General features: G+C 41.2%; 1 protein-coding gene across 6 annotated transcripts in view; it reads right to left on the bottom strand.

The window, feature by feature from the left end:
- Positions 1 to 3860: 3860 nt before the first annotated feature.
- The window catches only part of ZNF45 (zinc finger protein 45), a 25761-nt gene continuing 15341 nt past the window's right edge, over positions 3861 to 14280 (bottom strand). For 3 of the 6 annotated variants that reach the window (XM_017885853.1, XM_017885851.1, XM_017885852.1), the window contains 3 exons: positions 11721 to 11847; positions 11022 to 11114; positions 4359 to 6430 (listed from right to left, as the gene is read on the bottom strand). In XM_017885853.1, the coding sequence (XP_017741342.1) occupies positions 4614 to 6430; positions 11022 to 11114; positions 11721 to 11847 (2037 nt within the window). In that variant the 3' untranslated portion in view covers positions 4359 to 4613. Of the gene's footprint in view, positions 6431 to 7684; positions 7717 to 11021; positions 11115 to 11661; positions 11848 to 14280 lie in introns of those variants that run through there. The other 3 variants (XM_017885850.1, XM_017885854.1, XM_017885855.1) reach the window with 3 other exon arrangements.

Here is a 14280-nt window from a genome sequence, read left to right as displayed (position 1 = left end):
ACAGCACACAAGGACCTACCATTGCCAATGACCTACTCTGCTGTATCAAGGAACTGCAGTAGATTAGATTTGTCCTTGTCCCATTCTATTGGCTCCTCATGTGATGCCCTTTTGGTGTAAACCAATGCCCTACAAACGAGCCAACTTACACCCATTGGTGCCCCACCACTTAATTTCATCCTTTGGGTAAAATGACCCCCACACAAAAGCCTTTAAAACTATACCTCCCTTCATGCTTAATGCTTGGGACCTGGACATGATAACTATTCCCTGTGGTCTCCACAGTGACCTCCACCACCACATTAGCACCAGTCCCATTGTCCAACAATCCATGCTTCACTCTGCACTATTCCTTCGTCATGACACCACATCCTACTTTCTTCAACTTGCCAGATAATACATGTGAAACAGCAACAGAACATGTCATCCAAGAGATAAAACTCCAACAAAGCTGGGCCTGCCAGCAGGTGTCCCAATCTGGGTAACCACTCGTACAACTAATTTCCACACTCTTGGAGGTATTTGATATCCATACTACTATCTAGTCGCCATCCTCTCTGGTCATCCTCCAGCTCCTTTACTTCCCCAGGCACTCCCTCAACCTCACCAGGTTCTTCCTCATGAAATTTCCCTTCACAGTCCCACCTTTCCTGCCCTCTATCAACGATTGATAGTATATAAAGCCATTGAAAGTACAAGGGTCTCACACGTATGCACCGGTGAATGCCCTTCCCATAAAAGGGGATACCAGGCCACCTTTTTATATATTATAAATTGGGCCTCGTCACAATCTTTGGTATAATAGGCGTAAGTCTAGATCTTTTCAGTTCTGTAGCAGACTTTGTTCTTAGAGCTGCCAAACGACGTCACAATTCCTGGCAGACCATATATACCAAATAGCCCAAGATTTAGAAGCCCTTAATGAGATAAAGCTCTGTAGCTGTCATGGTAGTTGATAAAATACTGCATTAGACGAACTAGTGGCATCTCAAGGTGGCCCTCTGAAGGGAACCTCTGGCTGCATGTAGGTCAATAAAAACAGGAAAGCTCTCCAGAATCTTTCAATAGATAAAACAAACCAAAGCAGTCAACGATGTTACTAAGTTACTAAAATGTAGCAAGAGTTTCTGAATCCCTATTTCTTCTGACTGCCTCCTTCTGCCTGGATTAACATCATCTGGTGCCACATTATCTTACAGGGAGCTATCATCGTTGTTGGCCTAATTTTATTGGGTCAACATTGCATATTTGACCTCTCTCAAATGCAAGTTTATTTACAGGAAACCTGGGAGTTTGCTGCTAACCCAAACATCAGGGGTGAATTGTTAAGATTAGAGGAAACTTGGGAGTTTGACTTAGTGCAAGCCACTTATAAGCATCTCTTGCCTATGTCCAGTCTCCCTCACAATCCTGATAAGGTTCACTTACTGCTCCACAAGTGCATATGCCCTCCACCACCTCTTCTAAACTCTGTGCTGGCAGGACATCCCCCTTTATAAACTGACTGAACACTGACTATTCTCTCTCTGTTTTGGACCTTTTTTTGGACAGCCCTCCCACCCCTGTAATCATCTTTCTTTGATCATTCCAAAGGACTACTGTCAGGAGTTTTGACATACAAACCTAACCTTGGAAGGAGTTTTGACACATTCAAACCTAACCTTGGAAGAAGTTTCCCCACATCATAGTAGAGGTGCTGTAACAGGCATATAAATTGGGAGGGAAAAGCACTTTTTTTTTTTTTTGCAGATGACAGGATTGTCTACACAGAAAATCCCAAGCAATCAATAGAACAGCTACTTAAATCAATAACTAAGTTTGGCAAGATTATAGGACACAAGGTCAACATAAAACAATCAACTGTATTTCTATATATTGAAAAAGAACAATTGAAAATTGAAATTTGAAAAACAGTACTAATTTAGAACCCCCCAAAAAGGAATATGTAGGTATAAATCTAATAAAGCATGTGCAGGATCTATAGGTTAAAACTACAAATTACTGAATAAGGGAGTCCTAAACAAATAGGCAGGTACTGTGTATATGGTTTAGAACATTCTCAGTATTGCTAAAGTGTCAATTGTCCCCAAACTCATCTATAATACTCATTGTAATCTCAGTAAATATCCCGGCAAATTATTTTTACAGATGACAAAGCTGATTCTGGAAATTACAGCAAGGCAAACAAATTTGATAGCCAAAATAAAATAATGACTTGGAAGACTCACACTATCTGGTTTCAAGACATTATATACAGATACAAAAGTCAAGATGTGCAATATTTGGCAAAATGATAGACACATAAATCAATGAAACTGCACTGAGGCCAGAAAAAGACCCATACACGTATGGTTAGTGGATTCATAAAGGTGCCATGGCAATACTGAAAGAATAGTTAATTGGATTCTCATATGCAAGTAGTGGACCTCCCTTATATAAAGGTTCACATCTTACATAAATACTGACTCAAATATATCATAGACCTAAATATAAAACCTGAAAACATAAAAGTTGTGATAAAAAAGTGGGAGAAAAATATTTGTGACCTTGGATTAGGCTGAGTTCTTATATTTGAAACCAAAAGCACAATCCACCAAAGACAAAAAAGGAACTTCATTAAAAAAAAAATTTCTAGTGTGAAAATACTGTTAATGGAATAAAACATGTCACATAATGGTATACGATATTTGCAAAACACATAACTGACAAAGATATCTATCCAGAACACATCAAGAACTCTCAAAAATCAGTAACAACCCAGGTTTTTAAAAAATGGACAAAAGATTTGAACATATTTCACAAAAGAAAACAGGCATATGGGTAGCAAACAAGCGGTAAAGATGCTCAATGGCCATTAAGGAAATGTAAATTAAAACCAAAATGAAATCCCAGTATAAAACCTTTGAAATCCTAATAAAAAATAAAAACAAAACAAAACCGACATACCAATTGTTGGTGAAGTTAAGGTACTGGGACTTTCATACACTGGTAGTAGGAATGTAAAATGGTACAGTTGTTTTAGAAAAGTCTGTCAGTTTTTCATAAATATACTGTTACCATACAACCCAGCAATTCCACTCCTAGATATTTACTAAGACAAAAGAAAATGTGGATACACAAAACTGTTTGCAAATGTTGACAGCAGCTCTCTTCATAATCACTACAAACTGAAAACCCAAATATCCCACCAGTGATAAATGGATAAACAAACTGGTACATCCATATGACTACTACTCAGCAATAAAAAGAAATGACTTCTGTACTGATATATGCAACAAGACAGATGAGTCTCATAAGCATTAAGTGAAAGGTGCCAGACTCCAAAGGAAACATACTCTAGGATTCCATTTATATGACATTCTGGAAATGATATAAACTATACAGATGGAAAATGAGTCAGTGGTTGACAAGGGCTGGTGATGGGGAGAGGGACTGACTAAACAGAACAAGCAAGTTTCAGGGCAGGGGGTGCTAGAACTGTTGAATGTCTTGATTGTGATGGTGGTGTTCACATGACAGCACTTGCCAAAATGCATAATGATACACTAGTCAGTTTCACTGTATATAAATTATTCCCTAATGTAAAAAAAAATCAGTTTCACTGTATATAAATTATTCCCTCATCTGTAAAAAAATAAGGTTAGCTTGTATGATTTTCATGGATGCCTTTTATGAAAATTTTTTCATCATCGGTGGATGCTGAATTTTGTCAAATGTTTTCTCTGAATCTACTGAGATCATCATACATTTGATCATAAGAATCTAGATATAAGAGTACATACTAAATCCATAGGAAGCTCAGGAACAGACCTAAGTAATTTATGGTATAGAAATCATAATACTTGGCACTGGAGGTGGGATTGACTGGAAATGGGCACAAGAAAACTTTTTGGTTTAATAGACATTGTATACATGGATCTTGGTGATGATTACATTTGTCAAAATTCAGGAAGCCGTAAACTTGAGACTTGTGCATGTTACTGCATGCAGATTACACCTCAATAAAGTACTGTTAACATACAAAACTTCTAGTTGCTAGCCAGAAACTGATCTCTGGACCCACTAACAAGCTGTAACCTTCAGTTTGATAAACACTCATCCATGAGACCTGCAAAAATGGGAAAATCAGGCCATATGACTAACTTATATATCCCCCAAGACTTGCAGAATTATTCTTCTGAGTACAATTTTAGAGAAACTTTGAGAGATAAATGTCAAATATTACTGAATTTCAAGTATGACAGTAATTTCAAATATTACTGAAAAATTACAATGTGTTAGGCACTGAAAAGGCAAAGTAGATTTGGCAGTCAACAAAGTCCCTACCCTCTTGGACCTTATATTCTAGTGGAATAGCGTTCAGCATTCCCATCTTAGTAATTCTGGTTTACTCCAGATCAGACTCATCCTTCCTGATCCTCTTGTCTGCATGTATCAGCTAATGGTCAGTGCTCTGAACGCAGTCCGTATGTCTCCACTCTCGTGAGGCTTCTCTGCTGTGTGGTCTCCCAATCACTCAGCCGAACTACTGATTCTATAAGACAAATGTTTTGTCTATGATAGCTCTGATAATTAAAGTATTTCAGCACCCATCTGAGACAGTAAAACATATTTTATTGAGTTTTCCTGTGTGAATCCTCTGATGAAGGAAAGTCCTTGTCACCCTCATCATCAGCATGGACTCGCTGATGAATGATAAGACTTGAGCTCCAACTGAAGCCCTTCCCACACTCCTCACATTTGTATGGTTTTTCTCCAGTGTGAACTCTTTGATGGGCTTGAAGGTATGAGCTCCAACTGAAGACTTTCCCACATTCCTCACATTTGTATGGTCTCTCTCCTGTGTGGACCCTCTGGTGGGCCTGAAGGTAGGATCTTTGCCTGAAGCGCTTACCACACACATCACATCGGTATGGTTTTTCTCCTGTGTGGACTCCACGATGTGCCAGAAAATTTGAGGCCCGACAGAAGCCCTTCCCACACTCCTCACATTGATAGGGTTTCTCTCCAGTGTGGCACCTCTGATGGGCCTGAAGCTGTGAACCTACACTGAAGCCCTTCCCACACTCTGCACACTGATATGGTTTCTCTCCAGTGTGGACTCTCTGATGGACCTGAAGGCTGGAGAACTGACTGAAGGCCTTACCACACTTCTCGCATTTATAGGGTTTCTCTCCTGTGTGGATTCTACAGTGTACATTAAGATCTGAGCTCCGACTGAAGCCCTTCCCACATGTACCACATTTGTAGGGTTTCTCTCCAGTGTGGCCTCTTTGATGGGCCAGAAGATTTGAGGCCTGGCTGAAGCCTTTGCCACACTCCTCACATTTATAGGGTTTTTCCCCTGTATGGACTCTAAAATGAATGTTAAAATCTGAGCTACGACTGAAGCCCTTACCACATGCATCACACTGATATGGTTTCTCTCCAGTATGGCCTCTTTGATGGTCCAAAAGATTTGAGGCCCGGCAGAAGCCTTTCCCACACTCCTCACATTTGTATGGTTTCTCTCCAGTGTGGCTTATCTGATGGGCCTGAAGGTGTGAACCCACACTGAAACCTTTCCCACACTCCTCACATTTATAGGGTTTCTCTCCTGTGTGGATTCTACAATGAATGTTAAGGTGTGAGCTGTAACTAAAGCTCTTGCCACACGCATTGCATTTGTATGGTTTCTCGCCAGTGTGGATTCGCTGATGAGCCTGCAGTCGTGAACGCCAACTGAAGCTCTTCCCACACTCTTCACACTTATATGGTTTCTTTCCAGCATGAACTTTCAGATGAACTTGAAGATACGATCTCTGACTGAAGCCTACCCCGCACTCGTCACATTTATAGGGTTTCTCTCCCGTATGAACTATCAGACGAGCTTGACAATGTGAACTTTTCCCAACGTTCCTCCCACACTCTTCATATTTGTATGGATTCTCTCCAGTGGGAACTCTCTGATGATGGTGAAGATGTGACCTCTGACTAAAACTCCTATAAGCTGCATCATCTGTGTATGATTTTGCTCTACTGTGGACTCTCTGATGGGCTTGAAGACTTGAAAACCGACGGAAGGCATTATCACATTTTTCACATTTGTAGGGCTTTTCTCCTGCATGACCCCTTCGGTTAATTTGAAGATGAGGGCTCCAGCTGAAACTTTTCACACAATGTTCTCCTTTGTAGGGTTTTTCATCAGTGTGGACTCTGTGGTGAACTTGAAGATGGGAACTCTGATTACCGAATCCCTCATCTTTATAGTGCAAATCATCTCGTTTTTCCAACTGACAGCCTGTTCTCTGAATGTTTGCTACAGAATCTTGATACTTGGTTAACTCTCTTGTAATCTGTTGCCAGATCTGGGAGCTGAAAAGCTCTTCATGAGACAGGTACCTTAATCCTACTTCTTGAAGAGTCTCCATCTCTTTTAGATTCTTGCCTCCTAAAAGGATAAAGAAAATTTGGAGATGGAGCATGTGAATAATGTTTTGTTCCAATATGTCAAGTTTATAAACTCGGGCCCACAGCCTAAGGCTTCATTGAACCAGGAGAAGGTTCCGTTTCTCTTTATCATCATGTACATGCACCAAGAAACCAAGAGGGAGTCATCAGGTTCTCATTCACTACACATTAATGAGACCTGCTTAGAATCACACGAAATTTCTGTGTGAGCTACCAGGTAAAAATGTGGTGGTTGCAGAACAGGAAACATGTTTCCTAAGAAATCTTTACCAAGAAACTGCACCTTACTAAAAGCCTAATTTTTTGCTATAGCAGATGTCTAATGAATAGCTTCGACAAAATTTGCCTACTGCATAGACATCTGAACAAAGTGACCCTGTTCAAAATGTCTAGTAAAACTCCTACCATAAATTATCAAAAACCTTTGCCTGGGATTATTTCATTGGAAGTTTATTCCAAGATTGGGAGATTTTGAGGCACTGTGCTAGTTAGAAAGACATACATTTTTCAGAAAATACCTTATCACCTAAGTCAGGGCCCCCAACCCCTGGGCCGTGGATCAATACCAGTCCATGGCCTGTTAGGAACTGGGCCACACAGCAGGAGGTTAGCAGGAGGCAAATGGCCATTACTGCCTGAGCTCCACCTCCCGTCACATCAGTGGCGGCATTAGATTCTTTTTTTTTTTTTTTTTTTTGAGACGGAGTCTTGCTCTGCCGCCCAGGCTGGAGTGCAGTGGCCGGCTCTCAGCTCACTGCAAGCTCCGCCTCCCGGGTTGACGCCATTCTCCTGTCTCAGCCTCCCGAGTAGCTGGGACTACAGGCGCCCGCCTCGTCGCCCGGCTTTTTTTTTTTTTGTATTTTTTAGTAGAGACGGGGTTTCACCGTATTAGCCAGGATGGTCTCGATCTCCTGACCTCGTGATCCACCCGTCTCGGCCTCCCAAAGTGCTGGGATTACAGGCTTGAGCCACTGCGCCCGGCCGGCATTAGATTCTTATAGGAGCGTGAATCCTATTGTGAACTGTGTGCGTGAGGAATCTAGGTTGCGTGCTCCTTCTGAGAATCCAACTGAGGTCTGATGATCTGAGGTAGAACAGTTTCATTTCAAAACCATCCCCCCGACCCCTGTATGTGCAAAAACCATCTTCCAACAAACCAATCCTTGGTGCCAAGATTGGGGATTGCTGACCTACATACCTAAAGTTCGAGTGTAAACAGATAGTGGTCCTTTACCTCTTGCTAGGAAATATCCTCCATGAGAATACCTGGGAGAAGAGGTTTATGGTAATAACATACATTATTCTAAAACCTAATAGCAATTAAAGTTTCCATAACCACCAAGGGGGTTTCACCATATTGGTCAGGCTGGTCTTGAACCCCTGACCTCGTGATCCACCCGCCTCAGCCTCCCAAAGTGCTGGGATTACAGGTGTGAGCTACCGTGCCTGGCACTTTTTGTTTTTTTGAGACAGGGTCTCACTTTGTCACCCAGGCTGGAGTGCAGTGGCGTGAACCCAGCTCGCTGCAGCCTCAACCTCCTGGCTTATGTAATTCTCCTGCCATATCCCCCCAAGCTGCTGGGACTACAGAGGCACACCACCACACCTGGCTAATTTTTGTATTTTTTGTAGAGCTGGGGTTTCACCATCTTGCCTAGGCTGGTCTCAAGCCCCTGAGCTCAAGCTATCCTCCTGCCTCAGTCTTTCAAAGTGTTAGGATTACAGTTGTGAGCCCCCACGCCCAGCCCAGTGAGGCCTCTTTCCCACTCAATATCAAATAGTAAATTCTCCCCATCTACCTTACTCCCCTGGCAAGTTCCATTCACCTGTTTTGACAAAGCACATATTACCCTCTGACAAACTATGTATGTCCCTTATTATTTTTTATGTCTCTGTTGAACGGATGTTGCCATCCATGAGAATAAGCATTTTATATCATTCACCACTTTATCATCACCCAAGAGCTCTGCCTGACACACAGTGTTCAATAGATGTATTTAAAAGAATTCCCACTTGTCTTCTCTAGGAGACTTTGAGCCAAATTACAAAAGTGAAAGAACTTTTTCAAGTAAACTATGCATAATGGGAAAAGGACTGGAAAGAGCGATTCTTCTGGGAAGTTTAAAGGTTTTACCAGATGCAGGGCTAAGCTAAGTGGATAGTGCTGATGAGAAAATCATGCTGATCACAAAATCATGGTAAGAATTACTTAGGAAAAAAAAAATCATAAGGCAGAAAAGTGGCCAGGGGATCTAGGGATTGATTGCTTCTAAAATTTTGTTCTCTCATTGTTTTGAAATTTTCCTTTTCAAGTAGGAGTCAGTATTTAGAGCCTCGGGAATAATGTCTCTGAAAGCAGACTACGAAAATGGATGGATGTAAATACATTTTTCTATATGAATCACAACATTGTTTTTCACACTGAAGGCTAGGACTATTAGTGAGTTTGAAATAAATTCAGTAGCTTGTGACAAGCATTAACAGAATAGAAAAATATTAGATGTGTTTTGTAAGCAGTAAATGTATTTCTCTGCATAAATTCTTGTTTAAGGCCACACACAGACACATCTACCCATATGTGAATGTTTGTATTATTTATGATATAAAATATATTTCTAATTGTAACTCATACTCAAAAGTTTGAAACCTCCTAGCCTAAATGATTAAGAAAGGTGTTAATTTCTTAATCAAATAAATTGTTCAAATAGGAAGTTATATTGTAATAATGGAAACTTGGAAAACAGATAAATGTGTTTCCTTTAAGTTGAAGCCTACTTAGTTTGTCATGTCTGTATATATTTTGCAAGTTTTCACTTTTATTTTTATTTATTTTTTTTGAGATGGAGTTTCACTCTTGTTGCCCAGACTAGAGTGCAATGGCACACTCCAGGCTCACTGCAACCTCCACCTCCCAGGTTCAAGTGATTCTCCTACCTCAGCCCCCCGAGTAGTTGGGATTACAGGTGCCCGCCACCATGCCCAACTGAGTTTTGTATTTTTAGTAGAGACGGGGTTTTACCATGTTGGCTAGGCTGGTCTGGAACTCCTGGTCTCAGGTGATTCACCCACCTCAGCCTCCCAAAGTGCTGGGATTGCAGGCGTGAGCCACCATGCCTAGCCGCAAGTTTTCACTTTTAAATGTGACTTTTTTTTTGTCTTCCTGAGAATGTGTCAATTTGAGTAGGGCAATTTCCCTATTTTGCCCAGGTTATAATGTTTCTAATTGAAAATGATATGTGGCGGGCAGCGGTGGGCTCCAGCCTGTAATCCCAGGCCCACTGTTGGGCGGAGGCCGAGATGGGTGCGCTCGAGGTCAGGAGGATCGAGACCATCCTAGGTCATACGACGGTGAAACGCGCGCGCGCGCGCGCCCGTCGCTCTACTAAAAATACAAAAAACTAGCGCCCGGAGCCGAGGATGGGCCGGGGCGCCCTGTAGTCCCAGCTACTCGGCAGAGGCTGAGGCAGGAGAAGGCGCCGCTAAAACCCGCGGAGGCGGAGCTTGCAGTGAGCCGAGGATTCGCCGCACTGCACTTCAGCCTGGGGCCGACAGAGTAGACTCGACTCCGTCTCAAAAAAAAAAAAAAAAAAAAAATGATATGTTGATATGTTAGCCCTTTATTACAATGAAGAGAAAACTAAAATCTACCTTCTTTAGAATATGTTTATTTAATGGCTATCTTCTATAACATTATTTGGTTAGTGGCTAATTGTGTAGATAATAAAGGCATTGCCATACATACCATATTTGAATAGGGATGTCTAAAATGAGAAGTAACATTCTTTTCTGTAACTCTCTTTGGAAGAGGGGGATGGTTGCCACAAAGAAAACTTTTAAAGGGAAAGACTTAAAAGCTATTCTCTAAACATTTTTTCCTTGTGTAAAGTGATTTGCTTTTATAGAGACTTGCCTCAAAAGTGGCCATGAGAATCTTTATTCTAAAAAGTAGTTCTTCACCAAGTGAGCAAGATTCACTATTAATGGCTACAGGAAAGCCACAAAGGGGAAATGATATTCAATTTGATTACAACTAAAGCTAAGCTTTCATTAGATGTGGGTGCTATGGTCTCAATGTGTGTGCCCTTGCCGTTTGTATGCTGAAATCCTGACTCCTAAGGAAGGTGATTGTGTCATGAGGGCAGATCTTTCATGAATAGGATTAGTGTCCCTATAAAAGAGGCCTGAGAGAGATTTCTTGCCCCTTCCATTTCAGGATGTAGCAAGAAGGTGCTGTTGTTGGATCAGGAAGTGGGTCCTCAGCAGACACTGAATCTGCTGGTGCCTTGAACTTGGACTTCCCAGCTCCCAGAAATGTCAGAAATAAATTTCTGTTGTTTATAAATTCCCCAGTCCGTAGTATTTTGTTTTAGCATCCTGAACAAACTAAGTGGGTTAATGAATACAGATCTTCATATATCCAAAAGCATCCAATAAATTAGAATTAGATTAGATATTCATCAGGGGGAAAAAACTGTTCTAGACTATGCCTTTGTCACTTATTTTTGTTTACCAACCTTGGAATATCTCCAAGACTAATAGAAAAAAGTCCAGCAGCCCCAGTCCCTCCTTACCTGAGGAGTTATCCCTCTGGGTTGCCATCTTCATCATCCACAGCTTTTCTTCTCTCTCTAACTGGGGTAGACCATCTGGTGTGGACTGATGCCCTGTGAAAAGGCAAGGACATAGGTTTATAATTAATACAGTAGAGGCCAAAATTACTAAAAATTCTTGTCCTCATTTCATCGTCTTCAGGACATCAAAATTAGTGTTTTCCACACTTCTAATCATGACCCATTGGAGGAAGTATATTTCATGCAAAGACCCAAGATATGCAGATATAAGTATAAATTACTGGAAAAAAAATATGTTTTCATCATACCCTCTCCATTGTCTCTCACATTCTTCTTGGCAACAGGACAGTCTTTGCTGCAATGTGCAGTTACTGCCAAGTGCTCTGACATTTTCTACCCCATTTTATTTCATTGAAAAAACCAGTGGTACAATTCATCAAATGTATATCATGACTCATTAATTGGAGATGATTACAATTTGAGAAAGTATAAAAGTGTATAGTTGTCATGCTGTCAAGTTACAGTTCATTAACAAAATACACACTTTCGCCAGGGGGAAAGACTAAAAATTCCATATCTGTCTTATGATGGATGATTAGAAAACTGAAAACCAGTTCAAGAGCTCCAAAGCCCTGTATACCTAAGGACAGAGAGACATCGGAGGGAGACAATGTTCAGTCAGGGAATGCCTGTCCTCACCCACTGAGACCACATTCCTGAAGTTCTCCAGCATCACATCTCGGTACAGCTTCCTCTGGGCAAGGTTCAGCAGTCGCAGCTCCTCCTCAGAGAAGACCACAGCCACGTCCTTGAAGGTCACTGGCTCCTACAACATCAAACACACTCCACCTAAATCTTGCAATATAGGTCCACTGGAAGACAGCACTGAGAAATGTGAAAAAGATGTGTAGGGAAAGGTGCCAGATTCTTAAGAGACCATACTCAACTTTACTATCACATTCCATATAAAGTGTATTACATTGTAGAGATTTTTTCTTTTTATAATAAATGCTGGAAAGAACAACTTTTTACATAGATATTACCCACCTACTTTCTTTTTTTTGAGATGGAGTCTCGCTCTGTGGCCCGGGCTGGAGTGCAGTGGCACAATCTCGGCTCACTGCAAGCTCCGCCTCCCGGGTTCACACCATTCTCCTGCCTCAGCCTCCTGAGTAGCTGGGACTACAGGCGCCCGCCACCTCGCCCGGCTAGTTTTTTGTATTTTAGTAGAGATGGGGTTTCACCATGTTAGCCAGGATGGTCTCGATCTCCTGACCTCGTGATCCGCCCGTCTCGGCCTCCCAAAGTGCTGGGATTACAGGCTTTAGCCACTGCGCCCGGCCAACCCACCTATTTTCTTAGGTAAGTTCCAAGAAGTGAAAAATCACAATGTCAGACAATACGCAACTTCCAAATTATGATGTATGACAGATCTTCTTTTCAATTTTTCCATACCTTATCCTCCCCGCAAGAGAAAGTAACTATCATTGATTCTCCATACCATATATAACATTGAATATAACTGACTTTTTCAAAATCCTAGGCAATCTGTTCTGTAAGAAACAACTTGGATTTTTGGTGTGTACTTAATTAGTAAGATCATATTTTCATATATTTACTGGACATCTTTATTTTTCTTTGGTATCTCGCCTGTTACTGTCCTTTTATAGATATTCCATTTAGAGTTTTATCTTACAACTCTGTAAAATTTCTAGTGATGATTTTAAGTCTTTTTTTTTTTAGCATATACGTTGTTGTTCACCTACATTTTGCTGGTGTTGTATGGCTTTGTGTTGAGGAGGGTTTCTCAAACTCAGCACTATTGCTATTTCAGGCGGGATAGGTGTCTGCTGTGTGGGGGTGTCTAGGGCACTGTAGGGTGTTTTGCAACATCCTTAGCTTCTACCTACTAGGTGCTAGTAGCACGCCTGACTTGTGGTACCAAAAATGTTTCCAGATATTGCCTGGGGGTGGGGGGCGGGGGCGGTAAAATCACCCCTGATAATCACTAGCATATCCTATAGTTTGTTTGTTTGTTTGTTTGAGACAGAGCCTTGTCTGTTCCCCAGGCTGGAGTGCAGTGGTATCATCTTAGTTCATTGCAATCTCCGCCTCCTGGGTTCAAGTGATTCTCGTGCCTCAGCCTCCCAAGAAGCTGGGATTACAGGGATGCACCACCATGCCAGGCTAATTTTTGTATTTTTAGTACAGACAAGGTTTCGCCATGTTCAGCCAGGCTAGTCTCGAACTCCTGACCTCAAGTGATCCACCTGCCTCGGCCTCACAAATTGCTGGAATTACAGGTATGAGCCACGGCACCCAGCCAGCATATCATATTGTTTTAATCATATGAACAGTGTTCATCCCTGGAGCCCTGCACATTCAGGTGCCTAAATGAATGACAGTGATCATAGAGAAGAAGGGGCCACTGGAGAGAGAATCAAGTAGAGGCAGTATTATCTGAGGCATCTTCCACTAACCAGGACAAGCTAGGCACCCACACAAAAAGGGCCAGGTCTGTGAGTGAAGAATTCTTTTCCTTTGCCTCTCTCTCTTCAATTAAGTAAAAATCCTGGAGTCTTTTGAAATCAGTCGGATCTTTGGTAGCCTAAGTGAAACTCAGCAACTTTCCACAATTCTACAGTCTTGTTTCTTTGTAATTAAAATGCACGAGACCAAGTACTGCCTCATAAAGTTGGTGTGAGGAATAAATACAGTAAGAAAAGTATCTGGTAAGTCCTCTTGTACTACTGGACTCCTAAAATTAAGTACATTATTACTTCAATAAAATAAGTTAACTTAAGAGTAAAACAATACAGATCAGTAAATAAACATACATAGGGTACAATTCAGGCCTGGGTAAGAAAAATCTAGCTTTCTTACATGGAAATACCTAATAATGTTTTCTCTGATCAGAGATACCATGTCGCACGATGTCATATTTGAATCATTGATATACGAAATACCCAAAGTACCACACATCAAAAGTACTTTTTAATATAGTGTTTCTATAACATTAAAAGTAAATAATAGCAAAACTCCTTCAAATTGCTTTTTGGAAAAAAATGGTTATTTGTGGGAAAACTGTAGTAACCGTTTTCAGTAAAAATTCCAAACTACCTAAATGTTGATGAATGAGGAGAAAAGTTATTTCCACACACACCACAGAGTAACATCAATTTAAGGGACTATAAAAATATGGGGCAAATAATATTAATTAGAAAAGGTGTGCCGGGCGCGGTGGCTCAAGCCTGTAATC

The sequence above is a fragment of the Rhinopithecus bieti genome, unplaced genomic scaffold (assembly GCF_001698545.2).
Source record: "Rhinopithecus bieti isolate Rb0 unplaced genomic scaffold, ASM169854v2 scaffold_15643, whole genome shotgun sequence".
In the NCBI taxonomy this organism is placed as follows: domain Eukaryota; kingdom Metazoa; phylum Chordata; class Mammalia; order Primates; family Cercopithecidae; genus Rhinopithecus; species Rhinopithecus bieti.
The sequence above is the reverse complement of the archived record's forward strand: the minus strand, read 5'-3'. Positions and strand labels throughout refer to the sequence as shown.